General features: G+C 56.4%; 3 protein-coding genes and 1 pseudogene across 5 annotated transcripts; all 4 read right to left on the reverse strand.

Moving 5' to 3' along the window:
* Positions 1-1,374: 1,374 nt before the first annotated feature.
* LOC307093754 (protein S100-A6-like) lies at positions 1,375-3,051 on the reverse strand (annotated as a pseudogene). Its single transcript has 3 exons — positions 3,023-3,051; positions 1,900-2,008; positions 1,375-1,508 (listed from the first exon to the last, which is right to left on the reverse strand). The product of its transcript is annotated as a protein S100-A6-like (transcript).
* A 609-nt stretch (positions 3,052-3,660) lies between these two features.
* On the reverse strand, positions 3,661-5,646 carry S100A5 (S100 calcium binding protein A5; the record flags this gene model as incomplete). The annotated part of the gene is made up of 2 exons (XM_079761052.1): positions 3,661-3,825; positions 5,509-5,646. 2 exons carry the CDS (start codon positions 5,644-5,646, stop codon positions 3,685-3,687), a joined length of 279 nt encoding a protein of 92 aa, XP_079617178.1. The 3' UTR covers positions 3,661-3,684.
* A 3,642-nt stretch (positions 5,647-9,288) lies between these two features.
* On the reverse strand, positions 9,289-11,686 carry S100A4 (S100 calcium binding protein A4). The gene is made up of 3 exons (XM_079761366.1): positions 11,589-11,686; positions 10,613-10,768; positions 9,289-9,600 (listed from the first exon to the last, which is right to left on the reverse strand). The coding sequence occupies exons 2-3, from the start codon at positions 10,751-10,753 to the stop codon at positions 9,436-9,438; spliced, it is 306 nt and encodes a 101-aa protein (XP_079617492.1). The 5' UTR covers positions 10,754-10,768; positions 11,589-11,686; the 3' UTR covers positions 9,289-9,435.
* Positions 11,687-12,994: 1,308 nt separating this feature from the next.
* S100A3 (S100 calcium binding protein A3) lies at positions 12,995-16,476 on the reverse strand. 2 transcript variants are annotated; one of them, XM_079761670.1, is made up of 3 exons: positions 16,344-16,476; positions 13,902-14,047; positions 12,995-13,475 (listed from the first exon to the last, which is right to left on the reverse strand). In XM_079761670.1, the coding sequence occupies exons 2-3, from the start codon at positions 14,040-14,042 to the stop codon at positions 13,311-13,313; spliced, it is 306 nt and encodes a 101-aa protein (XP_079617796.1). In that variant the 5' UTR covers positions 14,043-14,047; positions 16,344-16,476; the 3' UTR covers positions 12,995-13,310. The 2 variants fall into 2 exon arrangements, with proteins under 2 accessions (XP_079617796.1, XP_079617797.1); XM_079761671.1 differs by lacking the exon at positions 16,344-16,476 and having other exon boundaries at positions 13,902-14,087.
* Between the last annotated feature and the right edge of the window lie 220 nt (positions 16,477-16,696).

A 16,696-nucleotide genomic window follows, 5' to 3' on the forward strand; every position in this document is an offset into this window, starting at 1 on the left:
CAAACGCTCCACTGCCCTACGACACAGTTTACCCCTCTGCCCCCCACCTCCACCCCCTGCCTGAGCACACTGGGGCAAACAATGGACTCAAACAATTAGTCATCCTGCCTGCTGGGGCTCGAGAGTCTTGGCTCCAGGCAATAACTGGGGTGGTTCCTTTTGCTGAGGCTGCAGGGATGGGCTGGGCTCAATATTGACAGAAAGGCTTGAAGCTGTAGTTTGCCCAGCCCCAGGGACCCCCACCCTGACCGCCATGGGGTGGGAGTACTCCATGATTCATGTGTTCGTGCAGCTGCCAGCTCCTCAGACCACCCCAACTCACAGAACCCAGTCTCTGAATGCAGGGACAGACTCCTAACGCCTGCCTCCCACCTTAGACCAGGGCCTGGGCAGCTGCAGTGAATTTAGCCCTCCTCAGTGGTCTCAGACAGAACACTTCTGGGCCAGGCCAGATGTACCCCCTCGACCCCCGGCTTCACTGTGGTGAGAAAGTGGACTTGGACTTGCCCCAGCCCAGGGCCCTCCTGGCTCTTCCCGTCTTACCACACCCAGAGCAAAACACGTCTCTAGGAACCCTGCTAGGGCTATCCCTGCCCCACTCCGGACCCATCACCGCCTGGCTCAAGCACCATTTCCATTCCCAAGCACATGCCAGAACGCTCTCTACTGGGGACCACTTGAGCCCTTCTTTAAGAGGAGGAAAGCTGGGAGGCTTCTGAGCACAGCTGCATAAAAACAAAGCAAGTCTTCCTTTTGAACTTGTCACAAATTCCACCTTGTAAAAAATATTAAATGTTGCTTTACCCTGGGGGGAGGGAAGATGGCTTTGTCCAGAGCAGGCATCTTTTCTAATTCACATACAGGCCCCTTATGAGCCAGCAGCAGGCTTGCAGAGTTGGGTCCATCTTATGGACCTTCCCACCAAGTCCCCTGGCTGGTGAGTCACTGAGTCACTCCCAGAAGTGACTGGACAAACCCTTAGCCAGCTGTTACAGCACCAAGGAGAGGAGGAAAGAGAAATCATTGGGAAGCCAGGACACAGGAGATTTCTCACACACACACACACACACGCACGCACGCACGCACGCACACACACACACGCACGCACGCACACGAAGGTACCTCCACTTGCCCCATTTATTTATTTTTAATATATTTTTATTGATTTCAGAGAGGAAGGGGGAGGGAACGAGACATAGAAACATCAAAGATGAGAGAATCATTGGTTGATTGGTTGGTTGCCTCCTGCATGCCCCACACTAGGGATCAAGCCCAAAACCCAGGCATATGCCCCACCGGGAATCCAACCATGACCTCCTGGTTCATAGGTCAATGCTCAACCACTGAACCACACCAGCCGGGCCCGATTTATTTTTAACCACCGAGAACCTCATGGTAGAGCATAGCCAAGGCCCCAGGAAAGTGACATATTCCTGGAAGTTCACCACCTGGTTCTCGTTCTGGTCCAGGTCGGCCATCGGCGTTCCAATTTCAGGCTTCTGCAGCTTCTAACATGTTAGAATGAGGAATCCAGACTCTGTGATTATGAGAACCTGGGCTCTCTCCCTGCCCCCTCCTAGGCAGCCCTGGCTCATAGAGTGGCTCACAGGGCGGGGAGGGGTGGGGTGCTTACTTGTCTTCAAAGATATGAGTCCACCTTGGGTTCACTTGGCTTTACCTCTCCTCTGCTCCTGCCCCTCACTCAGGAAGAGTGAATGCCAGGCTGAGCGTATCCCCCACCCCCCCATGGGAGTAGACGGATGAGCTCAGTAAGGCTTGTGAACAAGGGCCCCAGAATGTGGATAAATGAGAGTCAGATGCACGTGGCACCTCCCCCTCTCCTAATCCTCCTGAAGGGCGAGAGGTAGGAAGAGGAGGTCTGGGAGGCCACTCATTCACCTCACCAATGAACAGCTCGTTCTGGATCAAACCTTTCCGCTCCCTCTTGCTCAGGGAGTCCTTGTCGCCCTCTCTGCCAGAGAACTTGTGGAAGATGGACACGAGTGGCCTGATCCAAGGAGGCGGCCACGGCTGAGGGCTGGGCTCAGAGTTGGAGCAGAGGTGCTGGTCCGTGCCACGAGCAGCGGGGCCTTCTAACTCACCCACACACCCCAAGAGCTCTGTCCCCACCACCCTCCACCCCCTTGACTACCCAACTGGAGCCACCCAGCCTTGGGCACACACAGGTGACATTTGAGGACAATCCAGGGCTGGAAGGGGAGGGAGGGCCAAGAGATCAGTGACCCGAGGGGGACCAAAGCTAAAGAGGAGGGGAGGTTCAATGATTCTAAGGAGCAAATGGGGCCAGAGCTGAACACTGCCCATTAGGGGTTCCAAAAGAAGTAGGGGGTGGGGGAGTGGAGGCTGCACAGCCTCACAGGGCCACACACTGCGGCTGACACGCCCAGGGCCCGCCCTTCTCACCCCACAGAGCTTACCTGGGAGCCGCCCCACCGGAAGCCTTAGCCCAGGGCCAAGCCACACTCCAGACATCTGCACTGACCTGCCCCCTCTGGAGCCCACACAGTGGACCCCGGGGCCACGGGGGGACCGCTGACCTGGCCGGAACTCACCTTGTAGCTACAGCCAAGCCGAAGGGAGCGGTGGAGGGGAGGCACTGAGTAGCTGGCTGGCCAGGCACGTGCCACACTCCACCCCACAGTTTGCACAACACCCACCCGGCCCACTCAACTTTTCATGCCTCCTATCCTGGGGCTGTTCTGAGTGGGGGCGGCTAGCAGGAAGATGGGGGATCCAGTGGAGACCCCTGCTCAGTTTCCTGCCGTGTAACACAGGGGGAGGAGGTGAATAGCAGAGTAGTGTGTGTGTACATGTGTAGGGGAAAGAGGGTGGGAAAGGGTGCCCCCAGAGGGTGTTCGGGCTCAAACCTAGATGAAAGGGAGGGTGTGGGGGTGTGGGGAGTAGCCAGTGGTCTATGGGATGTAATTTAAAGGACTTCTACAACACCTATCTGCCCCCAAAAATAAATTCCTACCACCACCCAACTCCCTTCCCCGTCTACCTGGAATTCCACTGGAGTCTCAGGGTCATGAGCCCAGCTGGGAGCATCATTAGTGATTTACCCTCCGCTGAAAGGTGATGATTGAGGGGGGCTTGCTGCCACAGAGGGGAAAACGGAGGAGAGAGAAGGGTGCTGCCCAGTTTGCCCTTCGTATCAGTGTTATCAGGGTGGCCTCCCGTGAGCTGGTGACAAGTCAGACTGGCTAGTCCGGCACTGCCCTCAGGAACCACACCCCAGCCACCCCGGGGCCTCACTCTCAGAGCACTTTCCCCCCTTCGCTTTCTCTGCCTCTTAGCGGCATCGGGTGGAAGGCAAGCAAAGGCCTGGCCCCACCTGCCCACTTTCCGGAAGGGCACAGCTAAGCCCTGATGTAAGCTACGTCACATCCACGGTGAAGAAGGCCAGGGCGTGGAGTGGGAGCCCAGGACCCTAACCCCCGGAGGCTCTCAGCCCACTCAAGGAGAAGCTCTGCTTGCCCCACCCCAGCCCCAGCCACGGGGACAAAACATTCAAAACCAGCCCGTGGGCACCTGGAATGGAAAATCTTTATTTCCTCCGCTGGACAGGAAAGCTGACGCGGGTGCCTGGGGCGGGAGAGGGGGCACAGGGCGACAGAGCGCCTGTGAGAGGAGCTGCGGGGGCCGGGGTGGGGGCTGAGCCGCTCATTTGCGGTCCTCCAGGAAGAAGTCATTATAGGCCATGCACAGTGTGGTCAGGAACACCGCGTACTCCTTAAAGTCGATCTCCTGGTCGCTGTTTTTGTCAAGGCTCTTCATCAGGTCATCAATGCTGCTCTCCTGCATCTTCTTGGGGGGCCCAGGGAGAGGGACAGGTCAGCGCCCCTCTCTGCCCTGCCCCCCCACGGCATGGTGCCTCCCATCCCCTGGAAAGGCAGCCTCAGGAGGATCCCCAGCTGAGTCAGCAACACTCAACCCCGGTCTCCCCCCAGCAGGGGCCTGGCACCAAGCAGGGGTGTGGGGACCTGAATCCTGAACTTAAATTACAATAGGAAGGCAAGGCCGGCCTCCCTTCCCCTCACCACGTTCCCCTGTCCAAACAAAGAATAATCTAGATTTCATACAACACCCGAGAGTAACCCTTGGGGACAGTGTGCCATTGAGCATGATCCTAGTCTCTGACTAGGGGATAGTTGAGGATTGACCCGGCTACTCATCTCTCCATGACAGCTGTGTGTTGGAGCTGAGAAGCCACGGTGTCCTTCCCCTGCTAGGACCACGTGCAGGACACTGTGTGGAGACGAGTGCCTGGCGCCCCATATAATCTCTGTCTGATCCCCTGCCCTCCCAGCCCAGCTCCAGCAAGAGAACGGAAACCGCGCCCTCCGAGTGGCACAGGAAGAAAACAGACATCCTGCCCTCCCCTCTCCTCTGCCCTCAGCCCCAGCTTCTCCACGGGAGACAGGACACTGGGACATACAGAGATGGAAACAGCCTCTCTGTGATGCAATCCTTGTCCCCAGTCTGGGCTCCTGTTATAGCCAGGCCCTCCCCAGGGCCTGTGTCCTCCTGTAATGAGCCCCTACTGGACCTGCGGCCCCTCCCTCCGCCCTCATTAACTCCAGGATGCAGAGAAACTGGCAGGAAGGCCGGAGAGCAGGCCTGTGACACCCACATCTGCTTCAGGCCCCTGCCCGTAGGGACACACTCAGGGAGCTTCTCTCTGAGAAGGCCCACCAGGGCTCAGGATGTGACAAGAGATGCACCCAGGCTGGATTTTAAAGGAAAAGGGGACAGTGACACACAGGCCTGGAATCCCAGCTCAGCCTCTCCCGAGCTGGGTATTCCTGGACAAGTCATATAATGTACCTGAGCCTCGGTTTTTATTTCTTTTACTGTCAAATAATATTATAACTACCCCATAGGCCTTCCCCTCCGTCAGTCACCTCCCTTCCACCATCTGTGTCTGGTAAGAATCAGTTCTGTCTCGTTCCACCCCTGTGCTCACCAACGAAGAGAATGATCCTTTGGGTTCCTATGTCAGCACCAGCTGAGAGCTCTGCATGTGGGGGCTCTGCCCTGGAGCTGTGCACAGCCCACCTAGGCCCCTGGGTCCCCCCATCCCTTATGATGCCCCACATAGGCTCTGCCACAGCTCTGTGGGCCTGGCCTCAACATCAAAGGTTCCTTGATTTTGTTCTCTAAACCCTCACACACACTTCCTTCTTACCAGGGAAGCCTGACTCATCCCTCAGCACAGAGGTCTAGAGTCCTGTTGGCCCAAGATGTCCACCCTCTGCCTTTGGTCTCTGTCCCTTTTGGCCATCCTGCTCCTGGCTGAGGCTAGAGTACCCTGAGCCTAGGTGTGTGTCCCCTCACTCTGGGTCTGTAGAGGCAGGGTGGGTCTCCCACCTCCCCTGGGACCGCCTGATAGTAATACCAGTGCTTCCTCTTTTTCCCCCTCCCCTCCTATAGTAGCCACTGGGAGCACTTGAACTTTGGGGAGGAGGGAAGGGGACAGCCACCTACCTCACCAAGACACAGCTCCTTCTTGATCAGCTCCTTTAGCTCCCGCCTACTCAGGGTCAGTTTGCTGCCCTCTCTCCCCGAATATTTGTGGAAAGTGGTGACCATAGTGGTCAGGGCCTTCTCAAGAGGGGTCTCCATGATGGTGTGCAACTCTGGAGACGGAAGAGAGGAGGCAGATCACAAGCCAGACCTTCTGCTGCCCCCTATCAGTAGAAGACCCCTCCCTCAAGGACCAGAGACTGGAATCCATGATGAGACCAAAATCCACCAACAGGTGGTTCCAAATGTGTCAAGACAGGTTCTAGTGAGACCCAAAGCTCACTTGGAGACTGACCAGCCCCCAAAGGAGACTTCACACTGACCTGCTTGGGGGATGTTGAAAGGGGTTCTAGAGGCAGAGGGATGACAAAATGACCTCCCCAAAAAAAGTGGTGAGAGATGATGGAGCAGATAAGGGGCCAGGATTTTCTCCCTGCCCCATCCAGCCTGAGCATTCATTTTCAGAGATAATCCTCACCCAGTCCCCCTCCTTTGCCTGTGCCTAAATCTCCTGATATTGGGAAGTGTCCCATTATGGGAATGGGGAACCAGACAGTGAGAGAGTCCAGGGGTTGGAGGGGGCTAGGGCTGGAACTGGGAGACAGGCCTCAACAGGAAATGGAACAGAGGTGATTGGACTTGTCCAGCTGGTCTCCAGCCTCTAGCCCAGCGACTGCACATGCAGACTGGCCACAAGGCAGTGAGGGGGATGGGCTTATTAAAATCTCCAGGATCGCCCAGCAGGTGTGGCTCAGTTACTGAGCATCAACCTATGAACCAGGAGATCATGATTCAATTCTGGTCGGGCACATGCCCGGGTTGCGGGCTGGGTCCCCAGTGTGGGGCGTGCAGGAGGCAGCCTATCAATGATTCTCTCACATCATTGATGTTTCTATCTCTCCCTCTCCCTTCCTCTCTGAAACCAATAAAAATATATTTTAAAAATAAATAAATAAAATATCCAGGATCATTCAGAGAGCTAGATCCAGAGGTTGCATTGGATGGGGCCCTCTCGTCCATCCGCACAGTAGCATCCACCCAAAGAAAGAGGCAGCCGGAGTTCCTGTGACTCAGACTTGAAAACCACTTCCCCTTTCAAGAGGAAAGAGGCAACACCCAAGGAACTTGGAGGCTGCAGGTGAATCTGTGCAGAGTACAGAGCAAGCAGGAAGAACTGCTGGCTCTCACCTTCAGCCCAAAAACCACCCAGCGATTCTTGAACTGGGCCTGTCAGTCACCTCCCACCTCCCAAAAACCTCAGCTTCTCCCCATCTCCAGGAGACTCAGCCAGGACTGCAGTGGAGACAAGGGCCTCTGGGCCATGGCAGCAACATCCTACCTGGTTCCATCCCCACCTCCACCCCCAGAGCCTCTTCTCAGGAAATGTTGAAAGCTGCCAATCAACTGCCCTGAACACATGCCCACTCGCTGGGCCTGGCCTCCCTTGGTGGAGGTCACCACGGCTTGTCACTCTCTGGCCTCATTGCCCAGCCTGCCTCACCACGTAGATGACCAGGGAGATCAGAAGGAAGGACTCACCAAGGAGCAGCAATCCAGAGAACCCACACAGCAGAAGCAGGCTCCCTCCCACTGCTCTCTGCCTTTATTCCCTCTCTCCCGTCCCCAGGAAATCAGGGGAGGGACAGGGCCAATGAGAAGGGGCCAGGGACACGAGGAGACCCAGGTCAGAGCCTCCTGGGACAGGCCTGGGAGAAATTCCCTCTGCCAATCTCACCTTCCTCTTTCCAAACAGAGGGGTCGGGGCACACTGAGCCCATGGTGTCATGCACATCTTCAGCCCCAGAAACTTTGTTTTCCCAACCAAACCCCAGAATTCTAGTGGGTCAACAGGGCAGAAGAGAATCCAGGCTGTCCTAGAAAGAAGACCCAAGAGGTGGGGGCTAAACGCAGGGTATCTCCCAAGCCCAGGCCACTGTCCACTTGGGCCTTCCCACCCCCACCAAGGGCATATGGATACGGGAATTAGTGGAGGAAGATGTTTCTTGCCAAAGGTATGATGCAGGTCGTTAGCTACTAAAACTAAGGTTTTTAAAGGGCCTTCAAATGAATGTTTTCTTCTAACCCTCACTCAACTTCATAGGGAAAGAATTGTCAGAGACTCTTGGAATAGAGGACTGAGAATCAGGGATTGGGGAGGGGATCCAGGGAAGGGTAGGTCCTGGTGATCAGGCAGAGGTTTCAATTGTGGGGAGCAGGTTCCAGGTGCAATAATGAATGGGCTAGGGGGTCAGGGAGAGTTGCCTTAATTTTCTGCCATCAACAGTCCAAGTCTGAGAACAGAACCAAGTTAGGGGCTTAGCACCTGTGGCTGATGCAGCCCCACCCTAACTTGCCTGGCTCCTCCCTGCTGGCCCCACTCCACCGCCACCCCTAGCTGGCAGGGCTAGAGAGGCGGTAGGGACTGGTTGCCTAGCAACAGGAGTTTCCGAAGTGGTGAGTGAAGCAGAAGGAGGTTCCCGAGGCCGGCACCCGCGCCCCCCCCCCCCGCGCCCTCCCCCCCCCCCCCCCCCCCCACCCAGGATGATGGGCGGACTTGGGCAGGGCAGAGGGCAGAGAGAGAAGGAGGAAGAGGCAAATTTTTTTGTGGACTCCAAGTTCTACCAAAGTCTCTCTGGTCACACTCGGAGGGAATATCTGAGTCATCTACCCCATTCTTCTGAAACTTGAGAGGAAAAACACAATGTGCTGAGAAGAAAAGGGGAAAGCTTGAAAGATCAAGAGACCAAACCCTCCCTGCTTCTGGACCTGCCCTCTACTCAGCTCTTTCTTAAAGGACCCCATCCCACCCAGGTGTGACCTGGAAAGCTAAACTCGGTCCCACCCACTGGAGGCTGCAGCCACCGGCCTTTACCCTAAGGAAAAGCAACACCACGCCTGATATTGTAAACCTCAATTTTATTTATCAGATCATATGTCTGGAATTTTGTCTTCAGAATTGTGGTCACCTCCCCCTGCCTCCCTTGCTCCCCCCACTCCAGCCACTGTCCTCCACACATCCCTTCCGAGGTCCTTTGTCCTTCTCTGAAGGACCATGATTCCTAACTAATAACAGATCTCACTCATCCCAGGGCCTTTGGGACAGAGACAGAGGTTAGAGAAGAATATTTTCTTTATTGCCTCCACATTGCCTCTCCGATCTGACCATGTCCAGGAAGGACACATCCATCCCTGAGGGTTTAGTTCATGCGCGGGAAGGTGGTGGCAGCACAGGGCCTGGGCTGCAAGTATTGTCAGGAATCACCCCTTCTCCACATCCCACACCAGCCTCTTCCACTGGCCTCCCCATGCCTCAGCCCATTCTCCCACCTCCCCCTGCCCCCCACCCCTCCCACCAACCCCCCACACCCCCTCACCCCCCACCCCCAGCACACAAATTCCATTCCAGACACCAATCAGGAACAGATGTGACCTTCAACCCAACCCAGCCTCAGTTAGAGACACTGTTGGAGAGACAGGAGGGGGGAGTGCCCTAGCTGAGATCCCACAGCTGAAATATTCTAAGCCTCTGGGGGCCCCTTTATCTGCCTTTGGTCCCATCAGAGTCAACTCTGTCTCACACACACACACACACACAGTCACACCACATCCCTCCCTCACCTCCATTAGTCTTCCCTCCACAAAACGGCAGCTCAACTCCCAGTGCTCCCCACCCCCCCACGTCCCCCCATATTCCTCAGCCCCCACCCCATGCCCCCAGCATCTTTCAGAACATCAGCCTCATAGTTTCCAATAATCTTTATTGAATTTGCTCAGCATCCTACACATGTCTGGAGGAGCCAGGGTGAGGCTTTGTGCCCGCTGCCCACAGGGAAGACCCTAGCAGGCAGGGCCCCCCGCCCACACACACACACACACATCTGAGGAGCCTCATTTCTTCCGGGGTTGCTTGTCGGGGAAGCCCTCGAAGAACTCGTTGCACATCATGGCGATGCAGGCAAGGAAGACAGAGTACTCCTGGAAGTCCACCTCGTTGTCCTTGTTGTTGTCCAGATTGCTCATCAGCTTCTGCAATGCTGCTTCATCTGTCTTTTTCTGCGGGGGGAAGAGGCTACAGGTAGACACCAGCAGTCCCGGGGACAGAGCCATGACTAGACCAGGTTTCCACCTGCAGATGGGGCTTAGGAGGGCCCAACCACTCCTGGGGGGGGCGGGGGCAGCTTTGGAACTCCAACCCTCAAGGCTCAGCTAGGCTGGGGGCTGGGTTACCAGCAGGTGAGGAAATCTGAGTACCAGGATGCAACTGGAAAAGAGGACCACATCTTCCCCTAAGGACTTTTTAAGAATCCAATTAGATAATGGTGATGAAAGAAATATATAAACTGCATCAAGTTTGATACAGATGGGAGCTGTGCCTGATCAGGGGAAATAGGTGTGTTGGTGTCTCCATAACTGTGTCTTCACATCTAAAAGCCTAATAGAAACTCAAAAATTGTTTGTTTGTTTGTTTGTTTGTTTGTTTTTCTTGGGTTTTTTTGGTGCACCTTTCCTGGAACTACTGCAATACCGGGTCGATTCGAGGAGTGGACGGAGCAAGCTCCTATTCCATCTCCCTGCTCCAAAAATCCATTTAATATTTTGTCCTCAGATAGAGGACGTATCAGGTATTAAACTGATAAGAACAGATACTACACTTGATCTTAGCCAAAAGGCCGAGAAGCGATCAAAAATTGTTTTTTACTGGAGTGATGGTGGGCCGTCCTGGTCCATAGATCTCAGCTTTGCACACTGACTACCTAGGGAAGTTCCTTAGCCTCTCTGAGCGTTTTAGGTGCCGCGCTTCCATTAAGTTGTGTAAAGCCCCTGGCCAATTATCTGGCCCGTTACCTGCTCGTTCTCAGCCACCTTTCTGCTGGGCGCCAGGATGTGAATGGTGAGTGCTCACTCTATTTCCAACCCAGGCAGCCAGAGCAAGCTTCCCCAACCGGTGACAGATGCCAGTGTGGGAACCGCTGCTCTGCAGAAAGACTGGTGCCTCCCGGGCCCTAACCCCTCCCCTGTGGGGAACGCCCCAGAGGGGGACCATTCCCAGGCAGTAGTCACTCACCCCCAAGAAGCTGGGTAGCTCCCGGGTCAGCAGCTCCTTTAGCTCAGACTTGTTGAGCTTGTACTTGTCACCCTCCTTGCCGGAGTACTTGTGGAAGGTGGACACCATCGCATCCAGGGCCTTTTCCAGGGGGTAAGTCATGGTGGCGGTCGAGATCTGGGGGCGGAGGGGGCGTCACAGAGGCACCCTTATCTTCCCCACCCTTCCCCAGCTATGTGATTAGAGTGCCCCACCCCACTCCCATCAACTCAAGGAGCACTGGGTGACATTCTGCTCCCACCACAGGGAGGGTGTGCACAGCGGGAAATGTGAGCTTGGGCAGCAATCCCTTGCGGGGCCCACTGCGCAGACTCTGAACTTTAGGCAGCAAGCGCCCAGGGCCTCACTGCGTCCACTCAGTCCCACAGCTCAGCCCACAGCAGCCCGCCCAGCTCATTCTTCTCCCTCCCCGTGTTGGGCGAGGCTGCTGGAGGCCTGCCCAGGAGTCTGTAGCGGAAAACACCAGCGGTCTCGCATAGGGAGGGGCAGAGTGAAGTGGCAGAGGCAGGGATGCAGGGGAGGCCCAGCTCCCTTGGGCTGGGCTGCTGGGTGCTGGGCAGAGGCTCAGGGACACTGCCAGACCAAAGCCCACGGTTGCCCTTTGCCTTCACTTTGCTTCCCACACCAGAGCATGCACACACAGGCTGGTGCAAGCCAGCAAACATAAGCCGATGTACACACCCACAGGTCACACGCACACCAAGCATACTGCAGCAATAAAACATACTATAGCTTAAACCCAGCCACGTTTCTCTTTGTTTTCTGTCTCTTGCACATGTACAGGCGCGCGCGCACACGCATCCCACCCCAGAGCCTCCACATTGGAATCTCACATCTGGATCCATTTAGCACATCTGGCCCCCACCAGCCTCCCTGGTTCCTGCCCTGAGCCTCAGCCTGACACTCCTTGCATGCCAGTCAGGTAGCCACAACTCACCAGTTGAAGAGAGGGGAAGCACTGAAGAGAGAAGGTTGGGGAGACAGGAAGAGTGGGGAAAGCCCAGCGGTCTGACCTATTTATACCCCGGCCAGGCCCTGCCCATGCAGGATGGGGGAGAGAGGGAGACAGCCCGCCCGCCTGGGCCAATGTGGTGCGAGCCAGGGCCCCCCTCCAATAGCCCAGCCTGGAAATACCACTCCCTGCCCTGAGGAGCCAAAGATAGACAATGGGAGAGCCCCAGTGAGCACAGGCCAGGGACCTCAATGAGGTGGGTACCCCCCAGTGTACACAGCCTGAGTTTTAGGGAGCTGGAGGAAGGGGCAGTCTATGCCTGGGGCATGGGGGGCAGGGAGCAAGTGGTCCCATCCAGCAGCTAGGAAAGGGGATACAGGTGTGGTGGGTGACGGCTGGGAAATTGCCCTGAAAAGGTGACTGCCCAGGAACTAATGGAGGGGACCCCGGGCCCAGAGCTTGGAACAGCTCACTCTGTCTTTCTCCCCTCCCCAAAGGACTCTCTGCCATGCTGAGTGAGACCCAGGGCAGGACCTAGAGGTCTGGGAGAAGGGACAGGCTAACACCCAAAGGAGGCGCTGGGACCACCCAAGCTTCTCCGTGGAGAAGGGTCCTGGGTGAGGAGGTACTGATGGAATAGGGAGTGGGAGTCAGGCCTGGGCGTTCAGGGATGGATTGAAGGCACCAGGAGCAGGTGGGGCAGGAAGGGCCGCAGGAGGAGAGTTTAGAGTTGGGTGGGTATCAGGAATGAAGAATGGGGTGGAAAATTAGAGGTGAAATGGCACAAATAGATGCAGTTAAGGATCACGGTTAGCCCCTCAGAGTGAGGTATGAATTCAAGGATTGAGTGAGGGTCACAAGTGGGGGGTTAAGACCCTCAGGTGGTTGTGGCTTCAGGGACGGGTCTGCCTCAAGGTCTCCCTTTTCCCCTCCAATGCAAGGAACCCCTCCCTGGCTTGGACAACACCCTCATGGGACCTCTGGCACCCTAATCCTATTAGTGCTGCGCTCTGGGTTCCCACAGCCCCAGGCAGGGAACAAACCAGCCCCACCCCCACAGCTCCACCCTCACTCAGAACATCCTGTCCTGAGGACTGAGATCCATTGGGACTTCGGGCTGCCCCCTCTCTCTCTTCAACAGCCCAAGGGAGAGAGAGACACCCCCCAACCCCAGCCTCCCCTGAACATCATCCTTGTGTAGATCCCCACCCCCTCCTGCTGGACGGCTGAGACCATTTTGTTTCTGCGGGGTCTGAAACTGCCCTCCTCCGCCTCCTGTTCAATGGAAAAAGGCAGAGGAGCAAAGACGTCAGTGGATTCTGCCCTAAGGCCCTCGCCGTCCTCTTAGAAGAACCAAACCAAGCCAAATGACACCAGTTCTTTATTAGGCGTTCAGCAGGCCTGTTCCTGTTGTGGTTTCATTCATGCACACACTCTGCCCGGCCTGGACAGCCTCAAAGCAGATCCCCACCTCCCCCCATCTGGGGCCTCTGTAGGGAGGCCGCGGGAGGCCGCTCTCCATATCACCAGCTGTGATCCTGGGAACAGGTCCCTTCATGTGCCCCCCTCTCCCCCCACCGTGGGCAAAATGGGTTAAGATATCAGGGGCAAATCTAGGAATCTCCTGATGGAGAGGGTGCAGGAGAGAGGGGAGGAGTGCGTGGGTGTCATGCCCAGGACCACCTCAGGGCAGAGATGGAGCAGAGGCTACTGGGAGCAGGGGGGCTCCGGGGAGCAGTCCTTGAAGTAGTCATGGCAGTAGGTGCAGAGGCAGGCAAGGGAGCGCACGTACTCCACAAAGTCCACCTCACAATCCTTGTTGGTGTCCAGAAGACTCATGAATTTATTGTAGTCACACTCCCGCAACTCCGTCTGTTGGGGAATGGGTGGGGTTGATGGGGGGGCAGGTCGAAGAGGGCAAAACATCTCACACACACACTGCTTCCCTCCCCCAACTCCTGGATGATCCCATTCCAGCCCACAGCCCTTCTGAGAGCCAATCTCAGCCTACCTGCCCTGATAACTCACCGTCCCAGTTCCCCTCCCAAATCCTCCTTCTCGGTCATTTACTGAGCACCCGCTATTGCTACTGAGTGCCTCTGTGTGTTAGGCATTCTCCACAGTGCTCACTCCATCCTCCCAGCAGCAGGTGTGACGAGGAAACAGATTCCTGTCACGTCAGTTCCCTCCCTAGCGCCCCGTCCCCAGCATCCCCTCCCCGCCGCCGTCTAGCCTCCCCGCCCTCCTGCTGTCCGGTGCTCAGAGCTTGTCCCAGCTGTGCCTCCCCGAAGCGCTCACCGGCATCCAGGTGGGCAGCTCCTTCTGCAGCAGCTCCTTGAGCTCTGCCTGGCAGAGCTTGTGCTTGTCCCCACAGCGCCCCGCATATTCCTGGAAGGTGCACACGATCGCAGCCACCGCCTGCTCCAGAGGCCTAGCCATCCTCACTGTCACAGAACAAGCAGAGGCCTAGGTCACCGCCCTGCACCTCTGCCCTCCACGTTTCCATGACAGTAGAGGGCCGCCAGGGAGGCACCTGGGCATTTCCTTAATTATCATCAGCTGAACTCAGAGTCACACCCTGGGAACATGCTTCCCCAATGAGGCTGGACATGTTAACCAGTTCTGACTTCATAGCAGCCCAGGTGTCAGCAGGAGTAGGTCTAGATATGTAAATCCAGTAATACTGGGGCCTAGTTAAGAATGCAAATAAGCTCCTTTGATCCTAAGTTTTGGTGTTACTTCCTGGATTTTGGGATATAAGATAAACCTGCTGGGTGGCTCAGGGTCGTCGTCGTCATGCTGCCTCTCCATGAGAGAGGAAAGATGGCGCCCCACCCAGCCCCAGCTTCATGAATCTATTTCTGCGTCTTGTTTTCTTTATTTCTATTATTTCTCAATCCCTGTCCGCCTCCATTTAGGGCCCGTTCGTTCATCTCTCTTTCCGCGCGACGCGGAAAAGGGAGATCCCCGCCTTGTCTGGCCCCCGCCGCATCAGGCCCCTGCCGCATCAGGCCCCTGCCCATGACTGCTCCCAGACCTGTCTTAATCTCCGCCAGGTTTCTCACCCCACAAGCCCTCCCTCTCTAAGCAGCCCTTCTGACCACACCAGTGCCACCTACTGTGCGCCCCCAGCAGAGGTCTCATTTCTCCAACATCTCTGCAAACCCCACAGGAACTCCCTACGGACTTCCTGATTCTCTTCAACTGTTCTCATCCTGGACACCCAGGAAGGACTCAGTCCCACTTGGCACCACCCTAGGACATACAGCCCTTGGCCCTGGAAGCCTCCTCCCCTTCAAGACCCCAGAGCTTCTGCAGAAACTTGCTCAAAGGGACCCTTGCCCATGCTCCCTGTCGTCCGGCCCTTGGAGAAGCCGGGCATTCTTAGGACGGTCAAGTCTGAGAGGGACGCCCATCGCCTCCCCATCCCTCCCCATCCCTCCTCCCCTGACTCAGGGGAGCTGCACGCAAAGGCAATGCTTCTGGGCTCCTCTCCGCCTCTCACCCTGGATGAGCCATTTACCTGCTTAGATCTCAGACGCCTAATCTGTAAAGTGGGGTCAATCTTACTCGCAGGCCTAGACAGGAAGCAGCTCAGGTATTCACCTATCTTTAATCTTCCCCATCTGAGGCCATCCCCCTGGCTCATAGGGGTCTTGAGACAGAAGGCTCTGCATAGGGGTACCTTGTTCTGTTAAAAGGGAAGCCCTGCCCTAGCTGGCTTGGCCCAGTGGGTAGAGCATCAGCCTATGGACTAAAGGGGCCCAGGTTCAATTCCGGTGAAGGGTACATGCCCGGGTGGTGGGCTCGATCCCGTGTGGGGCATGCAGGAGGCAGCCAGTCAATGATTCTCTCTCATCATTGATGTTTCTCCCTCCCTCTCCCTTTCTTTCTCTGATATATATATACTTTTTTTTTTTTTTAGGGAAGCCCTTCCTGCGATTTCCCCCCACCCAATTCCACTGGCCCCTTTCACTGCCCTCTGGGGTGCACCTCCAGCCTGGTGAAACCATAAGGCAGCCAGGAAGGCAAGTGTTGTTTTCATGTGAGCCCAATGACTCACTCCTGGTTGTCCCGGGGGACGGGAGTCTTGCAACACTAGAGAGCCAGCGCCAAGCCTCTCCCCCTAATGACTCCCCTTCTGCTGGGCCCTATGGTGCAAATGGCCAGCAAATGATGTGTGGGGCTGTGGGGGAGGAGGAAGAAGGGGGTGATGGGGCTATGCACCCCCCAAACGTCCAGCTCTTTGAGACAGCCCCGGATTGGAGTGTCTGTGTTCCCTGGAGAGGAAAAGGCTACCGTCCCAGGGAAAAGGGAGCCCCAGAGGTGCTCGGCTGCCCTCTGGGCTTCTGCCAGCCTGCCTGGCGCCACCACTGTTTTTCCAGAAGCTTGGTGCCTAGAAACTGGAGGGAATCCTCTCTTCCCCACGCAGCCTGGCCTGTCTCAACCCATTGGTAGGAAAGAAGGCAGGAGGAGGGAGCTAACTGAGGGCAGCACCAGTGCTTTTAGCTGAAGGCCCCCACCCCAAGGCCAGACCTCAGCTCTGCACACCCCCTCACCCAAACGTCCCAACGGCCCTTCACTGGACAAGGGAAACCCTGAGTCCACCAAACCCGACTTCCCTCACCTCATAAGACCCTGCTCTGGTTATCCCGCCAGCCCCAATCCAAGACCCTGGGCCAGAAGACAGACCCTGAGCTACCCACACCCAATCCAGAGCAGGACTCAGCTGGCACTTACCACTGGTGTTGGCGTTTCAATGTAGGAGCCTATAGGCAGCATGCCCCTATTTGTAGTCTGCCAAGGAAGGAAGCAATTATAGGGGAGCCCAAGTGGGTCAAGCTGAGGGTGCCCTTGGGGGCTCCCCTGCCTCCTTCCCTAGCAGCCCCTATTACAGGCCCATCCACCCACCTATCCATGCACACATCAAAGGCCCCGTCTGGGCCTCAGACACCACCCACCTTCATTCCCCCGTCTGCCCTACCCCAGAGCTGGGAACTGGGGACAGCCTCCAGCCCATCTCCTTCTGTGGTTGGAGGATACAGGGATGGGCTAGTCCAGCACACCCATCCCCTATACCTCACTCTGAACAG

This window comes from Cnephaeus nilssonii (genome assembly GCF_951640355.1).
Source record: "Cnephaeus nilssonii genome assembly, chromosome: 21".
Classification (NCBI taxonomy): Eukaryota; Metazoa; Chordata; class Mammalia; order Chiroptera; family Vespertilionidae; genus Cnephaeus; species Cnephaeus nilssonii.

What these genes read in the sequence shown, in the direction of transcription:
- S100A3 (XM_079761670.1), bottom strand. Translation starts at nt 14,042, where the DNA reads ATGGCTAGGCCTCTGGAGCAGGCGGTGGCTGCGATCGTGTGCACCTTC. An exon ending in AGCTGCCCACCTGGATGCCG is followed by an intron (nt 13,476 to 13,901) that starts GTGAGCGCTTCG and finishes ATTCCCCAACAG; the next exon opens with ACGGAGTTGCGGGAGTGTGA.
- S100A4 (XM_079761366.1), bottom strand. Translation starts at nt 10,753, where the DNA reads ATGACTTACCCCCTGGAAAAGGCCCTGGATGCGATGGTGTCCACCTTC. An exon ending in AGCTACCCAGCTTCTTGGGG is followed by an intron (nt 9,601 to 10,612) that starts GTGAGTGACTAC and finishes TTCCCCCCGCAG; the next exon opens with AAAAAGACAGATGAAGCAGC.